The 18,912-nt window shown below is 40.7% G+C and overlaps 1 protein-coding gene across 3 annotated transcripts in view; it reads left to right on the top strand.

Moving 5' to 3' along the window:
- tmem62 (transmembrane protein 62) overlaps positions 1-17,097 on the top strand; it is a 94,816-nt gene extending 77,719 nt beyond the window's left edge. For 2 of the 3 annotated variants that reach the window (XM_073040491.1, XM_073040493.1), the window contains 3 exons: positions 6,202-6,306; positions 10,084-10,202; positions 14,491-17,097. In XM_073040491.1, coding sequence (XP_072896592.1) covers positions 6,202-6,306; positions 10,084-10,202; positions 14,491-14,817 — 551 coding nt within the window. In that variant the 3' untranslated portion in view covers positions 14,818-17,097. The remainder of the gene's footprint in view (positions 1-6,201; positions 6,307-10,083; positions 10,203-14,490) is intronic. The other variant, XM_073040492.1, reaches the window with a different exon arrangement.
- Positions 17,098-18,912: the final 1,815 nt, after the last annotated feature.

The following is an 18,912-nucleotide window of genomic DNA, read 5'->3' as shown; positions in this document are numbered from 1 at the left end:
TCATTCTCACTAACCACAACAGTCACAGTATCAGATTGTTTCTCAAAATATGGTTTAATCATATTTATGTGGCAAAGTTGTGTTGACCTTCTACGATCTGGAGTTTTTATTACATAATCCACATCATTAACTCTAGACACAATTTCATAAGGTCCATGAAATCTAGCTTGTAAAGGATTTGTCTGCACTGGGAAAAGAACCAACACCTTATCTCCAGGCTTAAACATCCTCATCCTAGCTTCCTTATCATACCAAGTCTTCATTTTCTCCTGAGCCAACTTCAAATTTTCCTTGGCTAAGCTACAAGCTTTATGTAACCTGTCCTTAAATTTCAAAACATAGTCCAACAAATTAGTATGCACTTCCTTACTAATCCATTGTTCCTTCAATAAAGCTAAAGGTCCTCTAACTCTATGCCCAAACACAAGTTCAAATGGACTAAACCCTAAAGATTCCTGTACCGATTCCCTTACTGCAAATAAAAGTAAGTTTATACTCTCATCCCAGTCACCTTCATTCTCCACACAATATGTCCTAATCATATTCTTGAGAGTAGAATGAAACCTCTCCAAAGCACCTTGCGATTCTGGATGGTATGCAGACGAAGTAATTTGCTTAGCTCCCAATTTATAAACTATCTGTTGAAACAATCCAGACATAAAATTACTACCTTGATCAGTTTGTATTTCCTTAGGCAATCCAAAATAAGTAAAGAATTTTATAAGAGCCTTCGTCACAGTTTTAGCTTTTATATTCCTAAGTGGTACTGCCTCTGGAAACCTAGACGAAGTACACATGATAGTCAACAAATACTGATAACCAGTTTTTGTCTTTGGTAATGGACCAACACAATCTACAATAACTTTAGAAAACGGTTCACCAAATGCTGGAATAGGTTGTAATGGAGCTACTGGTGTAACCTGATTTGGTTTACCCACAATTTGACAAGTATGGCACGTCTTACAAAACATCGCCACATCTTTTCTTAAACCAGGCCAGTAAAAATGTTTTAAAATCTTGTCCAGTTTTCCTTACCCCTTGATGTCCACCTAAAGGCACACTATGAGCTAAAGTCAAAATCTCATTCCGATAAACTTTAGGAACAACTACCTGGTAAACAACATTCCATTCCTCACTTGCAGGAATTGTAGGCGACCTCCACTTCCTCATCAACACTCCTTTTTCCAAGTAATATCCTACTGACACCTTCTCAATTTCACTACCTAGTAAAGCTTGTTCCCTTAATTTTATAATCTCAGGATCTCTATTCTGCTCTGCTATCATCTCCTTCCGAGACAAAGATAAATCTTCATAGTCAGACTTACTCCCAGAATCTTGTTCAAACAACGAAGGTAAGAAAGTTTCTGACACATCCTCAAAACTCAAATCCTGAGTTGAACAGTCATGAGTAACAACCTCATTCTGCACATCAATCTTTTTAGCCATCGCTCTAGTCACAACACAAGAAGAATCTGTGTTAGAATTCACCTCTGGTTCCTCTGATTCCATTGTCAAATGCACTTCAGGAAAAACTTGTCCACCTGCCAAGTCATTACCTAACAATAAAGAAATACCCTTCACAGGTAAGCTATGCTGTAATCCTACCTTAACAAATCCTGTAACTAACCCTGACTTTAAATTTACTTCATGTAAACGTACAGGCATAAAATCACTTCCAACACCTCTTATGTAATTTACCTCACCAGTATCACTCTCTTCATTAAACTTCAACACACTATCTAACATCAGTGATTGAGAAGCTCCAGTATCCCTAAGAATTTTTATTGGCACCAGAGTAGATCCTTCTTTCAAGGATACAAACCCTTCAGTTATAAAATGATCATATCCCTTTCTAACTTTGTCAGACTCTAACAAATCCTCATTTGTGTTTACCAAACCCTGTAACTTTACAGGTGCTTCAGTATGTTGCACACAAGCATCTGGAACTGCTTCCTTCTCTTTCTTTTTCAATTTGAAACAGTTAGCTATTACATGGCCAGGCTTCTTACAATAGTTACAAATAAGACCAAACTGTCTTTCCTTCACAGGTTTTCCTTCCTCCTTACCTCTCTCATTAACCTCTGATTTAATTTCTGATTTACCTGGAGTCTCCATATTATTTTTCCTCTTGAAAATTCTACCCTGAGGAAATTTATTCTTATGGATTAAAACATACTCATCAGCTAATCTAGCACAGTCCTGCAATTTATCAGTATCCCTCTCATTTAAGTAGGTCCTTACTTCAACAGGAATGCTTCTTTTAAATTCCTCCATTAAAATCAGCTCTCTCAATGTCTCATAGTCCCCATTTACATTTTTAGAAGAAACCCATCTCTCAAAACACATAGCTTTATCATAGGCAAATTCCACATAAGTCTTTTCCACAGACTTTTTCAAACTCCTGAATCTTTCCCTGTACGCTTCTGGGACCAATTCATACGATTTGAGAATATTTTCTTTCACAATATCATAATCTAATGCTTGCGCAGCAGTTAAAGCTGTGTAAACCTGTTGTGCCTTGCCTTTGATTACACTCTGTAATAACACTGACCATTTATCTTTCGGCCAGTCTGACATCCGAGCAATAGTTTCAAAATGTTGAAAATATCTCTCCACTTCTGTTTCACTAAATGGAGGGACCAATTTAATTTCTTGGCTAGCAACAAACGGTTTTCTAGAATCAGCAGACTGTTTCTCAGACCTTAATTCACCATTGCATATTCAAATTCTCTTTTCTTCTGCTCAGATTCCAATTTACACCTCTCTAACTCTGCTTTACTTTGTTCCAACCTCATTTGTTCAATTTGCAACTGCATCTCCAGATTACTTATTGGAAACGATTCTAAAATCGATTCTTCAAAATGACCCGAAGCCACAAAATGTGATGCGATCTTTCTCTGTATTACAGCTTTTGATGTAGTTGGCAAAACCCCTTTAAGATGCAACCGATTAGCAAGTTCAGAGACTTCAGTTTTTTTCGCCTTCGCTAACAAATCCGCGACTGGTGAATCCAGAAACTCATCAATATTCATCGTTGCCGAATACCACTCACAAGCCAATCAAACAAAAAAAATCGAGCAATCCCCGTTACCAAAACACCGATTCAAAATTCAAAAAGCTTATTAAACTCAAATAATTCAATCCCGAACGTAGCCCCCATAATTATGTTACGTATTCAGGCAACAATAATTATAGATGAGTTAGACGAAGGGTTTTATAACAAATAACACGTTTATTAAACACTGATAACAAACCCCCTTCAAATGTAAACAAACCCCAAACAATGATCCGAGCTCAGCTGCTCAAACAGCTCTTAATAGCGTTGCAGTCTCAAACAGTCTTTAAAGTAGTATTGAAAAAAAATCAGTTCTTTAGAACGATATGGCGAAAGTTCAAAAGCTCACGGTACTTTTAAAAGGAGAGACTTTTTAAAGCGATGTAAATTCTCTTCCACGTCGATGTCCTTCAATTCCCAGCGTCGAACTCCCACGTCGAATTTTATTAAATATAACAGCTTAAAGTGACTGACCTTCCTTCCACAATATTCTCAATCTCCCGCTTTTTCCAGCGGAGACTATCGTGAGAATAGTAAACGAAATCCTTCCGAATGAGGATCACACAAGGTCGAAGTCAATCCATCGAAAATCGATTCTTCTCGATGTCCATCTTCCAAACTTCACTCTCCATCAGCAAAGAAACCGTTGGCTCTGACCTTTTAAACTTTAGGCATTATATAAAACTTCATTTTTAACTAAACTGCGTCATCACATTAAATCACACAGTAACATGAAGTCATCTTGGCAAATCCAGCCACGAACTGCCCCACCCGACAGGGTGGGTCTTCCTTTTATACCCTGTAGAAAAAACCTGTCACATGACCTCTACTGGCGGGAAAATGACATCACTCCACCATTACCTCATGTCCAGTATAACTTCAACCCCAGTCACGTGACAAGGGTACCACTGTCACGTGTCACGGGTACGTAACAACACCTATACACTATCCATGTCCCTTATGTCTTCTGTAAAATTTGACTTCCTAGCTATCTTTGTGCTACCTGCAAATGCAGCAACCATATCTTGATGTCTTTATCCATTTGTGTACAATGTAGAAGTAGGAATTCTCAGCACTGATTCCTGTCACACACCATTTGTTGCATCCTGCCAACCAGTCATGACTTGCAGAGTGCGGGTACAAGTAATAGGGAAAATGTAATAAAATATCATCAGGCTACATTTAAAGTGTTGTCTGCACAGCATTAGTCTCCATTGGATGGGGCACAGAGGAGGGGGTGCACGGTAGCACAGTGGTTAACACAACACTTTACAGTACCAGCAATCGGGGTTCAGTTCCTGCCGCTGTCTGTAAGCAATTTGTACATTCTCCCTGTGACCACGAGGGTTTCCTTTAGGTGTTCCTGTTTCCTCCTATATTCCATAGATTAGTAGGTTGGTTGGTCATTGTAAAACTGTCCTGTGATTAGGCAAGGGTGTTCCTGGGCAGTGTGGCTTTAAGGGACTATTCAACGCTGTATCTCAAAAAAAAACAATCAGTTAATTAATTTACTAGACCTGGTAAGGACATGTTCTCTTCAGAAAGATTATAAAGGTAAGGCAATTTGACTGAAGTGCTGGATCCTGAGACATTTTGTCAAAATAGATACAGAAAGGACGTTACCTTTCTGCTCAAATCTTGAACTAGGTGTCAGTTTAGAAAATACAAAGTTTAAGCCTCTATGGGCTGAGATGAAATAGAAACTTCATCCAGATGGTTACAAAATTTTGGAATTGCAAGAAGACTGTGCAGACATAGTCGTTAAGTATTTTCAAAATCAATTAATAGGTATTGTGTGAATCAAAAGTCTGTGCAGGGACAAGAGACCATAATAAAAGATTGGCCATGATCTTGTTCATTGGTGTAGAAAGGCTGAATATGGCCTACCCTTTTTCTATTTCTATTTCTTTTATTCTTAAAGCTTCCATCATCGCACTCCACCTACTATCATCTCACCACAGGCACACCATTAGAGACTGAGGCATTCACCAAAGATTTTCTGATGTGGTGTGAGATTTCTACCGCTTAAAAGGATGCAAGTTGTGTACCATCAGTATAGGGTGGAAGTCCTGTAGCACCCTTCCTGACAGCATTACCACTGAACCTCCAGCAGGAGCTTTGTGTGGCAGCATCTCCTCAGAGTTTGGGTGCATGATAAACACTGCCCTGCCAGTAACACTGTAGCTGGATGTCAGAAAGGAAAGTGTATTTTGATGCAGTCAGCTGTCCTGCTATTGACTGAATTGACTCAAAAGATGGTGGAAGCCAATTCAGTCAAAAAAACTTTAAAGCAGAATTGGACGTACACTTCAAGTCAAGTCAATTGTTATTGTCATTTCAACCATAACTGCTGCTACAGTACACAATAAAAATGAGATAATGTTTTTCAGGACCATAGTGCTACACGAAACAGTACAAAAACTACACTGAACTACGTAAAAACAACACAGAAAATACTACACTAGACTACAGACCTACCCAGGACTGCATAAAGTGCACAAAACAATGCAGGCATTACAATAAATAATAAACAAGACAATAGGTACAGTAGAAGGCAGGAAGTTGGTGTCAGTCCAGACTCTGGGTATTGAGGAGTCTGATGGCTTGGGGGGAAGAAACTGTTGCATAGTCTGGTTGTGAGAGCCCGAATGCTTCGGTGCCTTTTCCCAGATGGCAGGAGGAAGAAGAGTTTCTATGAGGGTCCTTCATAATGCTGTTTGCTTTGAGAATGCAGCGTGTAGTGTAAATGTCTGTAACAGTGGGAAGAGAGATCCCGATGATCTTAGCTGACCTCACTAACCGCTGCAGGATCTTGGGATCTGAGATTGTGCAATTTCCAAACCAGGCAGTGATGCAGTTGCTCAGGATGCTGTCAGTACAACCCCTGTAGAATGTGATGAGGATGGGGGGTGGGAGATGGACTTTCCTCAGCCTTGGCAGAAGTAGAGATGCTGAGGAAAGTCCATCTCCCCCCCCCCCCCCCCATCCTCATCACTTGAAAAGGTATTGTGCAAAGCTACTGATTAATGCAACAGTTTTGACCATTGACTCAGTGGCCTCTTCTGCTCTGCTTCCTTGAAGTTCTCTTAAAACTTAAGATTGGTTTAATTTCTTGTAAAACAGTTTCAATCACTTTTCCCCTTCAGAGAGCCCTGGTTTCTTCACTCTTGCGAACTTTTCATTCCATGTATTCTCTAAGACCAACGTACTCTATTATCCTGTCTTGCTGTTCACATGCTACATAGGAGTGGGTGAGTATTTTAATAACCTTTTCTAAACAAGTGCTGCAGTATTGTCATGTATTCTACATGATAAGCAATATTTGTCAAATTCCTTCCCTAATGGATTATGCCTAATGTTTTGCATGATTCTCAGCTCCTCCTTCCATACATCCAGATTCCCAACTATAGTATATGTAATCCTGGGACTTATCATAAGGACTTGAATCTAATTTAAACAATCCACTCTAATTCAGTAACTGTACACATAACAAATCAAATCTAACCAATTATTCAAGTAACTCAGAGGTTTGAGGGCTGAAGAACTGAAGGTGACTGAGGTAGAGTACACAGGGGGACTTGAACACAAAAGAGAATTTTTAAATTGTATGATTAAAGATTTTTGAGACAGCATTTTCCTTTGGACCGTTCAAAAATGGTTGGTGGTTGGCATCCATCTGTCTCAAAGAACAATGTGTGATGATCATCATCACTACAAGCCTGGGTAGAAGGTATGGAGATCCTGAGATGCCCAATCGTCAAGCTTCCCTCCTCAGCCTCACCAGTGTAGCCCAAAGGAAAGCTTATGAAGCAATACGTTTGGCACCAGCTTGACTGCACAAACTGCCAGAAGGATGTTCAATGACGTCCAGCCACCTTAGGGGCTCCACTCCGGATTTGCTGTCTGGGTTTACTCCCATAGCCTGCCCAAGGCTGCCCACAAGGCAGTGCGGCTACTTACCCGCAGTTGGGGATCTAGTTCACGAGAACCGGGGTGTGTCCACACACCAGTGGGCATGCGTGCTACGTGTGCAGGGACCAGACCTCCTCCCCATCCTCTGTAGTTCAGCCCGAGCTCAGTTTCTGTTTGTCACCAGCGAGGAGGCATTACATGAAGCTTGCTGATGGAGAGGCTACGTACTGGCAGAGGGAGACTTACACATTCAGCTCTCCTTTTCACAAGACTGCTAGCCAGCGGTGGAAGCTGAAAGTGAGAGTGACAAGCACCACCCACTACACTACCACACTCATCGTCGTCATCTTGGCTATCCCTCGAGGTCGAGGATGATGGTTTTCGTTCCGTTTCCACAAGAGCGAAGACACCTGTGCGTGTATTTGTTTAACGTGTACTTGATGTTGCACTCCAAGAAGCACACGATACTTCACAAATCAGCCAACTGATTCCAATGGCATGGAAACCACGATGGCTGGAGCTGATGGATTTGTTGCAGCCTTCATCTGCCTTCACTGCCGTTGAGTTCAAAGTAACTTTGTCCGCCTGTTCCACTGTTGAGGTCTTGGTTGAATTGTTCTTTGTCAGGGACCTCACCCTCGACCTTACCGCCATGGGTGACCCTACCAGGAGCATAGCTCCAGACGGCATCGCTGTCGGGATCTCAGGGCCACACAAGCTTCTCCACCACAACAAGGTGACAATCCATGGGGAGACTACCACACTAGACATAGCACACAGCCATTTTGACACCATTCAAAAATAGTGGTTATAATATTCAAATATATAATTAAAATTGCAATTAGTTCATCCATTTCAGATCTTAAGATCAGATACAGATTGCAAAACAAAATATAAGTTTACAAAAGTTCATAAATTTGATTGAATTTTTATTTTCATCGCATTTTGTATTTATTTATTTTGTGATACAGTGTGGAGTCGGCCCTTCTGGCCCTTTGAGCCACATCGCCCCAGCAACCCCGAAAAACCTGATTAACTCTAACCTCATCACAGAACAATTTACATTGACCAATTAACCTACCCGGTACGCCTTTTAACTGTGGGAGGAAACTGAAGGACACGGATCAAACCTACACATTCCACGGGGAGAACGTACAAAGACTTCTTACAGACTGGCACTGGAATTGAACTCTGAACTCTGGGATGCCCTGAGCTGTAATAGCATTGCGCTAACTGCTAAGCTACTGTGGCACCTATAATTGTATGATATAAAGCATTAAAAAAACTGTGACCAATTATAACAAGTCTAAATATTCAGTTGTAGCAATATTGTAACCCAATTTATTCTTGATTTAAAGAATGAAATTAAACACAGAGAGAAGAGAGACTGCAGATGCTGGAAACCTGGATCAACATACACATTACACTGGAGGAATTCAGCAGGTCAAGTTACATCTATAGAGGAAAATGAACAATTGATATTTTGGGTGGAGATGCTTTATCATGATCCCTCATTGTCAACTTTCATTTCCCTCCATAGGTGCCACCTGACCTGCTGAGTTCCTCTAGCATTTTGTGTGTTTTTATCAAAATTAACCTATAGTTGTACATATGTCTTCATTGGTGTCCATCATTTGCTTCTTGTAACATTTCTGTCCTGATGGTTTCAATCCCAGGATTTTAAGGGAATCAGATGGGGAATTTTTCAAATGCATGGATCCTCGTACCTCAGATTGATGCAACAAAAGACAAAAGATAGCAAGCCCTACTAAATTGTAGAGATATAGCAATTTAAAATCAACACAACATATAATTAGTACTAACGCAAAATATAATTTTTATTATTGTTAAAAAGAGGGAATCAGCACAATTTGGGCCCGTTAAACATTTTTAAAACATTTACAGAAACAGTAGACATTGGATCAAAAATTACACTAAAGGAAGATGATGTTGATCATCCCAAAAACCTAATATTGAACCAGGACCAGGGACTTAGCAGAAGTAACTTACTCAAAATAGCAAAGAGAAAATAATGACACAAAATCCCATGTTTGAAGTGAAATAGGTGTATAGGAACATTGCAGGTACCATGACTATAATTATTTTTGTTTCCATAGATGGTAAATTGCTCTGGTCCAAAAGAGACATTTTAAGATGTTGAGGGAAGCTGGACTGGGAAAATGCTGAGAGGATGTTTCTTTAGTGGGAGATAAACGAGGAAAGCAACATGAAATTAATGGTCTGTAATTAAGTATGGAGTGACCTTAAACTGTAAAAATATTTGTTAGTCAGGATAGATTTGTAAAGGGATATTTGATTAACTAGAAATGTGATTGAAGTGGTTGACAGAATGATTATGGTTGTTATATACTGTATACCCCAAGGATACAGGGGCAGGGGTCCAAACTATTCACTGCATTTATGAGGAACTTAAGTACATAACAATATATCTCCAAGTTTTCCAAAGAAGAAAAAGGGTGTAATTGCAAATAATATAAATTAGAGCTGAAAGTAAAAAAGATAATTAAACAGAAAATAAGGAAAAGTGTTATGACAAACTGTCTTCAATGTCAGCAAGTGTGAGATAGTGTATTGTAAACTGAAATTATATTTTCATAAATTCTGAAGGTATGAGGTGTGAAAGCAAATTTCACTGGCAAATGCAGAAAATCAAAAAAGATTAATTAGATCTAGGCTAAGTTTTGATGGGAAATGATTGGTGAAGAGAGAAGAGATTTTGTTTGGGGAATCTAGGATGCAGACAAAAAATTTACAGACTTTTAGTACTTAACACTTCCACAAGTGGTGTTGTGGAAGTATGTAACCCACTTTTAATAACAGCCGGTTAATGCCAGGTCAGCTGTTAAATCTAATAAACTTATTTTAACCAGAGATGGAAGCCATATTCATGGCAGTTAGATCACAGATCAAGCGTGATCTGGGTCTCGGGGTTAATTAGCTTAATAATAGCCTATGATATTTCTTGCAAAAGTTCTGTTTGCAGAGGTGATGCTATGGTTTGAAAGGGAATAAATACTTCCCAGCACTTCCACTATCTTATCTTTTGTAATGCAGTTGATGTAAAACCTCCAGCACTCACTTTTATCATTCTGCAGGGCCTTGGTTCATCGGTGAGATAGTTGATGGCTACTTTGGAGCTTGCTTTGTCTTTGGTATCGTAGTTGACGGTCACTTCTTGGAGGGAGGTCTGACTTTTTTCATTGGAATCCTTCAGGTAAATGGACAACTTCTTGAAAATTGTAAACAAGGCCACTCACTGCATTTAAATGCTAAAATAACATTTATAATGGTGTATAATAACATTCTGGTGTATGGAGCATGATTTTGGTAGAGTAAGAGAGGAAATGTTTTCCTCTAGCTGGATGATGGGTAATTGAAAAAGTAATTGGCAAAAGAAACAAAGCTGATTAAAAATAGAGCTGTTTAGGTACTTCCATTCCCTGTCTGGTCTGTTACATTAATTACTGCAGCTTTCAGCTGCTCATCCAGGTATTTGTTTTAAATGAGGTGATGGTGAGTTCAGATAGGAAGTCTTTTTCAATTCCTCTCTAATGCATCTACAAATTCACCATTGTAGTTACTTGCACCTTTTCCAAGGGAAATGCATCCTTGTTCACCCTCTCAGAAGTTACACACCTCATAAATTTCTCTTCAGTTTGCTTAATTCCAAAATATAATTCTGGCCTAATATGTTCTCAGTACAGTAATTCTCCAGGCCATTGCCATTCTTGTAAATTTTCCTTGCATCTTCTCCTGGGATGCCATGAGGAAATTTTTAGAATCAATTTTTAAAGCACTAAGCTAAAGAATATGATTTCAAATTTGACTTTTACAATCAGAGAAAATTAATTTAAGCTGAAATACCTGAAAATGGCTGAAAGTAACATATAAAAAGTGGGTATTAGTCTTACCTGCACACGCCCATCATCTGAAGGAGAAAAATGCCATGAAACTGTTTGATTATTATAAGAATCATTACTGTTCATTAATGCTCTTTAAGGATGGAAATCTGCTCCTAACTTGGTCTGGCCTGTGCATCGTGTCACAGTGTTTACTAACAGGACAAACTAGTTTACCACCACTTTCTGACATCTGCTCCCATTGGTATCATATCCTGCTGGAGGCATCCCACTAGATATCATTGGGAGCAGATAGCCTCCAAGCTGAAATAAAATGCTGGCACAGAGCATTAACCATAAGATATAGGAGCAGAATTAGGCCATTTGGCCCATCAAGTCTACTCCACAATTCAATCATGGCTGATCCTTCCCCCCTTCACCCCCTCAGCTCCACTCCCCAACCTTTGATGCTGTGTCCAATGAAGAACCTATCAAGCTCTGCCTTAAATACACCCAACAACTTGGCCTCCTCAGCTGTACCTCTGGCTAAAGAAATGTCTGCACATCTGTCTTTTACATGAATGCCACTCTATCCTAAAGCTAAGCCCTCTTGTCAAGGACCATGGGAAACCTCCTTTCCACTGTCCAGGCCTTTCAACATTCAAAAGATTTCAATGAGATCCCTCCTCATCCTCATGAGGAGCCCAAAACTGTTCACAATACTCAAGGTGAGGCCTCTCCTGTTCCTTATAAAGCCTCAGCATCACATTTCTGCTCTTGTATTCTAGACCTCTTGAAATGAATGCTAACATTGAATTTACCTTCCTCACCACTGACTCTGCCTTTGCGATATTAATACACAGCAGCCTCTCCGGACTCTGGATTGGGGATTGCCAAACGTTATGTGGATTTTCTAGTGTAGTCTGTTTTGTCATGTGCTTTTGTGATATCATTCTGGCGGAACATTCTCATTTTTTTACCGCATTGCATTTGTGGTTTCTAAATGACAATAAACTGAATCTGAATCTGAAGTTAACCTTTAGGGTGCTCTGCAGAAGGACTCCTAAGTCCCTCTGCATCCCAGCTCTTTGGATTTTCTCCCCATTTAGAAAATAGTCTGCACATTTATTTCTACCAGCAGAGTGCATGACCATGCATTTTCCAACATTGTATTTCATTTGCCGCTCTCTTGCCCATTCTGCTAATCTGAGTCCTTCTGCAGCCAACCTGTTTCCTGACCACTGCCTGCCCCTCCACCAGTCTTTGTATTATCTGTAAACTTGGCAACAAAGCCATCTATTTCCATCATCTAAATTATTGATATACAGCATAAAAAGAAGTGGTCCCAACACTAAGCCCTGTGGAACACCAATAGTCACTTGCAGTCAACCAGAAAAGGATCCTTTTATTTCCATTTGCTGCCTCCTACCAATCAGCCAATGCTCTAACCAAACCAGTAACTTTCCTGTAATACCATGGGTTCTTAACTTAGTAAGCAGCACCTTGTCAAGGGCCTTCTGAAAGTCCAAATATACAACATACACTACATCCCCTTTATCTATCCTATATGTAATCTCCTCAAAGAACTCCCAACAGGTTCGTCAGGCAAGATTTTCCCCTTGGGAAACAATGCTGACCGTGTCCTATCTTGTCCTGTGTCACCAAGTACTCCATAACCTCATCCTTAACAATTGACTCCAACATCTTCCCAACCACTGAGGCCAGGCTAACTGGTCTATAATTTCCTTTCTGCTGCCTTCCTCCTTTCTTAAAGAGTGGAGTGACATTTGCAATTTTCCAGTCCTCTGACACCATACCAGAGTCCAATGATTTTTAAAAGATCATCACTAATGCCTCCACAATCTTTACCGCTACCTTTTTCAGAACCCTAGGGTGCAGTTCTTTGGATCCTGGTGACTTGTGTTTCCTTAAGTCTTTCAGACTTTTGAGCACTTTCTCCCTTGTAATAGTAACTGCACCCTCTTCTCGTCCCTCACACACTTCAACGGCTGGCACATTGCTAGTGTCTTCCACAGTGACTGATGTAAAATCTCCCATCTCTTTGTCCCTGTTTCTGTTTCTCTGGCCTCATTTTCTAGGGGTCCTACATCCACTCTTACCTCTCTTTATTTTTTACATACTTGAAAAAGCTTTTACTATCCACTTTGTTGTTTGCTAGCTTGCTTTCTTATTTCAACTTTCCCCTCCTAATGATTCTTTTACTTGCTCTCTGTAGGGTTTTAAAAGCTTCCCATATAACCATATAACAATTACAGCACGAAAACAGGCCATCTCAGCCCTTCCAGTCCGTGCCAACGCTTACACTCACCTAGTCCCACTGGCCCGCACTCAGCCCATAACCCTCCATTCCTTTCCTATCCATATACCTATCCAATTTTACTTTAAATGACAATACCGAACCTGCCTTTACCACTTCTACTGGAAGCTCCTTCCACACAGCTACCACTCTCTGAGTAAAGAAAATCCCCCTCGTGTTACCCTTAAACTTTTGCTCCCTAACTCTCAAATCATGTCCTCTTGTTTGAATCTCCCCTACTCTCAATGGAAAAAGCCTATCCATGTCAACTCAATCTATCCCCCTCATTATTTTAAATACCTCTATCAAGTCCCCCCTCAACCTTCTATGCTCCAAAGAATAAAGACCTAACTTGTTCAATCTTTCCCTGTAACTTAAGTGCTGAAACCCAGGTAACATTCTAGTAAATCTTCTCTGTACTCTCTCTATTTTGTTGATATCTTTCCTATAATTCAGTGACCAGAACTGTACACAATATATGATGTGTACGCAATATATAAGATGTTCCCAATCCTCTGTCTTCCCACTAATTTTTGCTTTTACTCCCTCGTTAGCCACAGTTGTCCTATTTTACTATTTGATTATTTCTTTGTTTTGGGAATACATCAATTCTCCACCTTCTTCATTTTTCCCAGAAACACTCACTTTTGCTGCTCTGCTGTCATCCCTGCCAGCATCTCCTTCCAATTTACTTTGGCCAACTCCATTCTTATACCACTGTAATTTCCTTTACTCCTTTGAAATACCGCTACATCAGACTTTTCTTTCTCCCTATCAAATTTTAAGTTGAATTCGATCATATTGTGATCACTGCCTCCTAAGGGTTCTTTTACGTTAAGCTCCCTAATCACCTCTGGTTCATTACATAACGCCCAATGCAATATAGCTGATCCCCTCGTAGACTCAACGACAAACTGCTCTAAAAAGCCATCTCGTTAGCATTCAACAAACTCACTCTCTTGAGATCCATTTCCAACCTGATTTTCCCAATCGACCTGCATGTTGAAATCTCCTGTGACTACCATAACATTGCCCTTTTGACATGCCTTTTCTATTTGGTGCTATTAACTGTACAACTAAAATGAGATTGAAATGACGAAAATAAAATGAGATTGTGGTAGTCAGGAGGCATTCAAAAAGGACTAGTAGCATTCTGGGATCAATTTCACATTATTCCCACTGATAGAGCACAACACAGACAGGCCTTTTGGCCCATCTAATCCATCTATTAGTCTGCCTTTTCCCATTAGCCTGCAACTGGACGATAAACTTCTGAATCTCTCACTGAAATGTCAACAGGCCTTTCCCTTTATAATGCAGTGTTAATTTGTTTTTCTTTTCACCAGCTGACATTTTTTAACATTCCGCTGCTCTGCTACCTGTGCTGGTGCCTGCTTCTACGCTGTCGAGGGGCCTTCTTTCGGTCCCACATCAAGTACACTGGGTGGATCCGTTCTGTCTCCATGCACATCATCATGATGGGACTTCTTGGGTGGCAAGTCTATGCCTGCTACTTCCTGCAGAAAACCTATGGAACGGCTGCCTTTTTCCTTTCTCCAGTGAGGACGTGGTCAGTGATTTTGGCTCTGGTACTTGTATACAAGGCCTGGAATCTCAATAACTCTGCCATCAGAACGTTTAAAGCTGAAATGAAGAATTGCCCCTACTCTTGATGGCTTTAGGGAGGACAGCTAGGGTTTAATACTCACCCATCAAACTTCGTAACATCCCATCGTATCTTTTCGAATGCAACATAAAAACAGAATTCACATGGGTGACTGAAAAGTATTGCAAAGTTTACTGCTCCTTTAGTCCTTTCTGTCAAAATTCCAACACAGTTTAATTCAGGAATCATTCTGCAAACTGGTTAAAATGGAAATGATACTTGTAAGACTGCTGGAAATCAGCTAATGTTTTTTTGTTACAGTGCCCTTACTAGGTGGAAGACAAAGTGTTTGCTTCCTTTCTACAGGCATTCCTTCACACTAGAGCTGGGTGTGAATTCAATAAGGTAGCTGCTTCCACCCTTGATCTCAACATCAGTTTTCAAGAATAACCAGTGACATAAAGTGCATGTGGTCATGTGAAGAGTATTGAACAAAATTTTAAACATTTTAAAAAATAATTGTTGTGCATTACTCTGTAATTCATCTGAATAATTTAAGAAATGCAGCTTCACTGTAGAAGAGAAGAATATTTTGGATGCTGGAAATCTGAAATAACATGAAATAGAATTGCGCAGTAAGCAAGATAGCATCAACTTGAAATATTTACCCTGTTTTTCTCTGACTGAGCAAGTACTGTACTGCCAGATGTGCCCTCTTTAGGTGAGACACTAACCCAAGACTGTGTCCGCCCTCTCTGATAGACAAGGAGTGCATCAAGGAGCAAGGGAATTTGGCAAAGTCTCCTGGTCAATATTTATGCCCAAACCTTAAAAGTAACTAATTGGTAGTTATGTAATTAGTGACCAGGAGATCCTGCGTTTCATAAATCAGCTGTCTTATTTTCTACACTATATCAGTAAGTGTTCTTGAAAACTACTTCAATGGCTGAGATCCAGAGTAATCCAGAGAAGTCTCCACAAATGCTATTTTACCTACTGTGTTTGCAGACTACTGTATTTTTGATTGTAAATTGTTTGAATTGTTATCGAGGCAGTTCCTAAACTGTGATTGCCAGATAAACTTCAAATTTTCACAGTGTTAAATCTCTGCCGCCACTTTTTTTGCCTCACACCATTACTGGTGATTATCGCACATGTCCTGTTCTTGCTGTTCCAGCAGCAAGTGGAGACAAGGATGCTGGTAGGGGTACACCCAGCTCAGGGCAACTGTCAGTAAAATTTGGATTTCTGGCTGGGGTTTCATGGAATTCAAACTCTAGAGTCTGGAAATAAAATAAAGCTATAAAATACTGGAAATTCTCAGTAGGCAGGGCTGCATCTTTGGGAAGAGGGAGTTAACATATCAGGTAAAACCCCTTTTCAGATCTGGGAAGGAGAGAAAAGAAATGTTTTAAACTGAGGGGGTGGGGGGAAAGTAATGTTTATGATATGATAAAACCTGGGTGACCATGTGGATAAACTAAACAAGGTTCTCTGGTCAGAGTAAATGGGAGTAGAGTGCGAATGGAGAAAGTGGAATGTAGTGGAACACAACGAATGCAGATCAAACATCTGCCTGGTCTACCCTCACTTCCAGAGGGGGATAAAGCAAGCTGAGCCAATATCCCAGATGAATGACTGATCAGTCAGGTTACTTGAAGTTGGAGAATTCAATATTGAGTCTAGAGGGCTTCCCTAACAGAAGATTGGGGAGTGGGGAATGAAAAGTAGTCAAGATAGCTGTGGGAGTCAGTAAGCTTGTGAATCAGGTTAGTAGCTAGCCTATTATCTGAGACAGAAATAAATGCAGAAAGGACAGGAAGAATCAGATATTGACCGGGTGGAATTTGGCAGCAGAAGTAATGATATGGAGTTAGACCTTCTCCCTGTATCCCTTCATGCCCTGACCAATCAAGGGTCTATCAAACTCTGCCTTAAATATACATACAGACTTGGCCTCCACAGCTGCCTGTGGCAAAGCATTGCACAGATCCACCTTTCTATGGCTAAAGAAATTCTTCCTCATCTCTGCTATTCCAAGACTGTGTTCTCTAGTCTTGGACACACCCACCATAGGAAACATCCTCTCCACATCCACTCTGTAGGCCTTTCACCATTTGATAGGTTTCAATAAGGTCACCCCTCATTCGTTTGTATTCCAGTGAACTCTAGTAGAGTTCTGCATTTGTAAAGAAAGCAGAACTGATAGAGTGGAAGCTGGTTAGGGTTGAAACTGTTCCATGTACATATTGATCACAACCCAGGGATGTGCAGAGCACGCATTGTGTGCCTATCTGAATATGTGAACAGCGTGTCGAAAAATATTAAATAGTTTGAACATAACCCATGATCCTGTGTGGCTCTGAATTGTGAAAAGTGGAATTTCAAACTCTGGTTTCTGTCTTTGTCAGACATCCATCTGTGGGAGTAGAGGACACACAATTTGATTGCATTTTTTGATGTTCTCCCTAGCTAATTGCAGTGTTAGGGGACTCTATAGTTAGCGGGTCAGACAGGCGATTCTGTGGACGCAGTAAAGAAACATGGGTGGCAGTTTGCCTCCCAGGTGCCAGGGTCCGGGATGTTTCTGATCGCGTCCACGATATCCTGAAGTGGGAAGTAGAACTGCCAGTGGTTGTGGTACATATTGGTATCAACGAAAAGAGAGGAGGTCCTGAAAACTACAGGGAGTTAGGAAGGAAGTTGAGAAGTAGGACCACAAGGGTAGTAATCTCGGGATTACTGCCTGTGCCACATGACAGTGAGTATAGGAATAGAATGAGGTGGAGCATGAATGTGTAGCTGAAGGATTGGAGCAGGGGGCAGGGATTCAGATTTCTGGATCATTGGGACCACTTTTGGGGCAGTTGTGACCTGTACAAAAAAGGACAGGTTGCACTTGAATCCCAGAGGGACCAATATCCTGGCAGTTACAAACAAGCTGGAAGAACTCAGCAGGTCGGGCAGCATCCGTGGAAACGAGCAGTCAACGTTTTGGGCCGAGATCCTTCGTCCTGACCCGAAACTTTGGGTCTTGGCCCGAAACGTTGACTGCTCATTTCCACGGATGCTGCCCGACCTGCTGATTTCCTCCAGCTTGTTTGTATGTGTTGATTTGACCATACAATCTGCAGTGTACTTTGTGTTTAATATCCTGGCAGGGAGTTTTGCAAAGGCTATGGCGGAATGTTTAAACCAGTACTGCTGGAGGGTGGGAACCGAATTGAAGTGATGGAGGAAGGGGAGGTTGGCTCACAAATAGAGAAAGCTTGCAGACAGTGCAAAAGGGAGGATAGGCAGGTGATAGAGAAGGGACGCGCTCAGACCGATGGTTTGAGATGTGTCTATTTTAATGCGAGGAGTATTATGAACAAAGTGGATGAGCTTAGAGCGTGGATCAACACTTGGAGCTATGATGTTGTGGCCATTAGAGGCTTGGATGGCTCAGGGGCAGGAATGGCTACTTCAAGTGCCAGGCTTTAGATGTTTCAGAAAGGACAGGGAGGGAGACAAAAGAGGTGGGGCATGGCTCTGCTGATCAGAGATAGTATCACAGCTGCAGAAAAGGTGGATGTCATGAAGGGATTGCCTATTGTGTCTCTGTGGGTGGAAATTAGGAATAGGAAGGGGTCAATAACTCTACTGGGTGTTTTGTTTTATATAGGCCGCCAAACAGTAACAGGGATATCGAGGAGCAGATAGTGAACCAGATCCTGGAAAGGTGTAATAATAACAGAGTTGTGGTGGCAAATTTTAATTTCCCAAATATCGATTGGCATCTCCCTAGAGCAAGCGGTTTAGATGGGGTGGAGTTTGTTAGGTGTGTTCAGGAAGGTTTCTTGACACAATATGTAGGTAAGCCTACTAGAGGAGAGACTGTACTTGATTTGGTACTGGGAAAAGAACCTTGTCAGGTGTCAGATCTTTCAGTGGGAGAGCATTTTGGAGATAGTGATCATAATTCTATCTCCTTTACAATAGCATTGGAGAGAACTAGGAGCAGACAAGTTAGAAAACCGTTTAATTGGAGTAAGGGGAATTATGAGGCTATCAGGCAGGAACTTGGAAGCTTAAATTGGGAACAGATGTTCTTGGAAAGGTACGGAAGAAATGCGTCAAATATTCAGGTGATATTTGTGTGGAGTTCTGTATAGGTACCTTT

This window comes from Hemitrygon akajei, chromosome 3 (genome assembly GCF_048418815.1).
Source record: "Hemitrygon akajei chromosome 3, sHemAka1.3, whole genome shotgun sequence".
Lineage (NCBI taxonomy): Eukaryota > Metazoa > Chordata > Chondrichthyes > Myliobatiformes > Dasyatidae > Hemitrygon > Hemitrygon akajei.
This window is presented reverse-complemented; position numbering and strand designations above follow the sequence as displayed.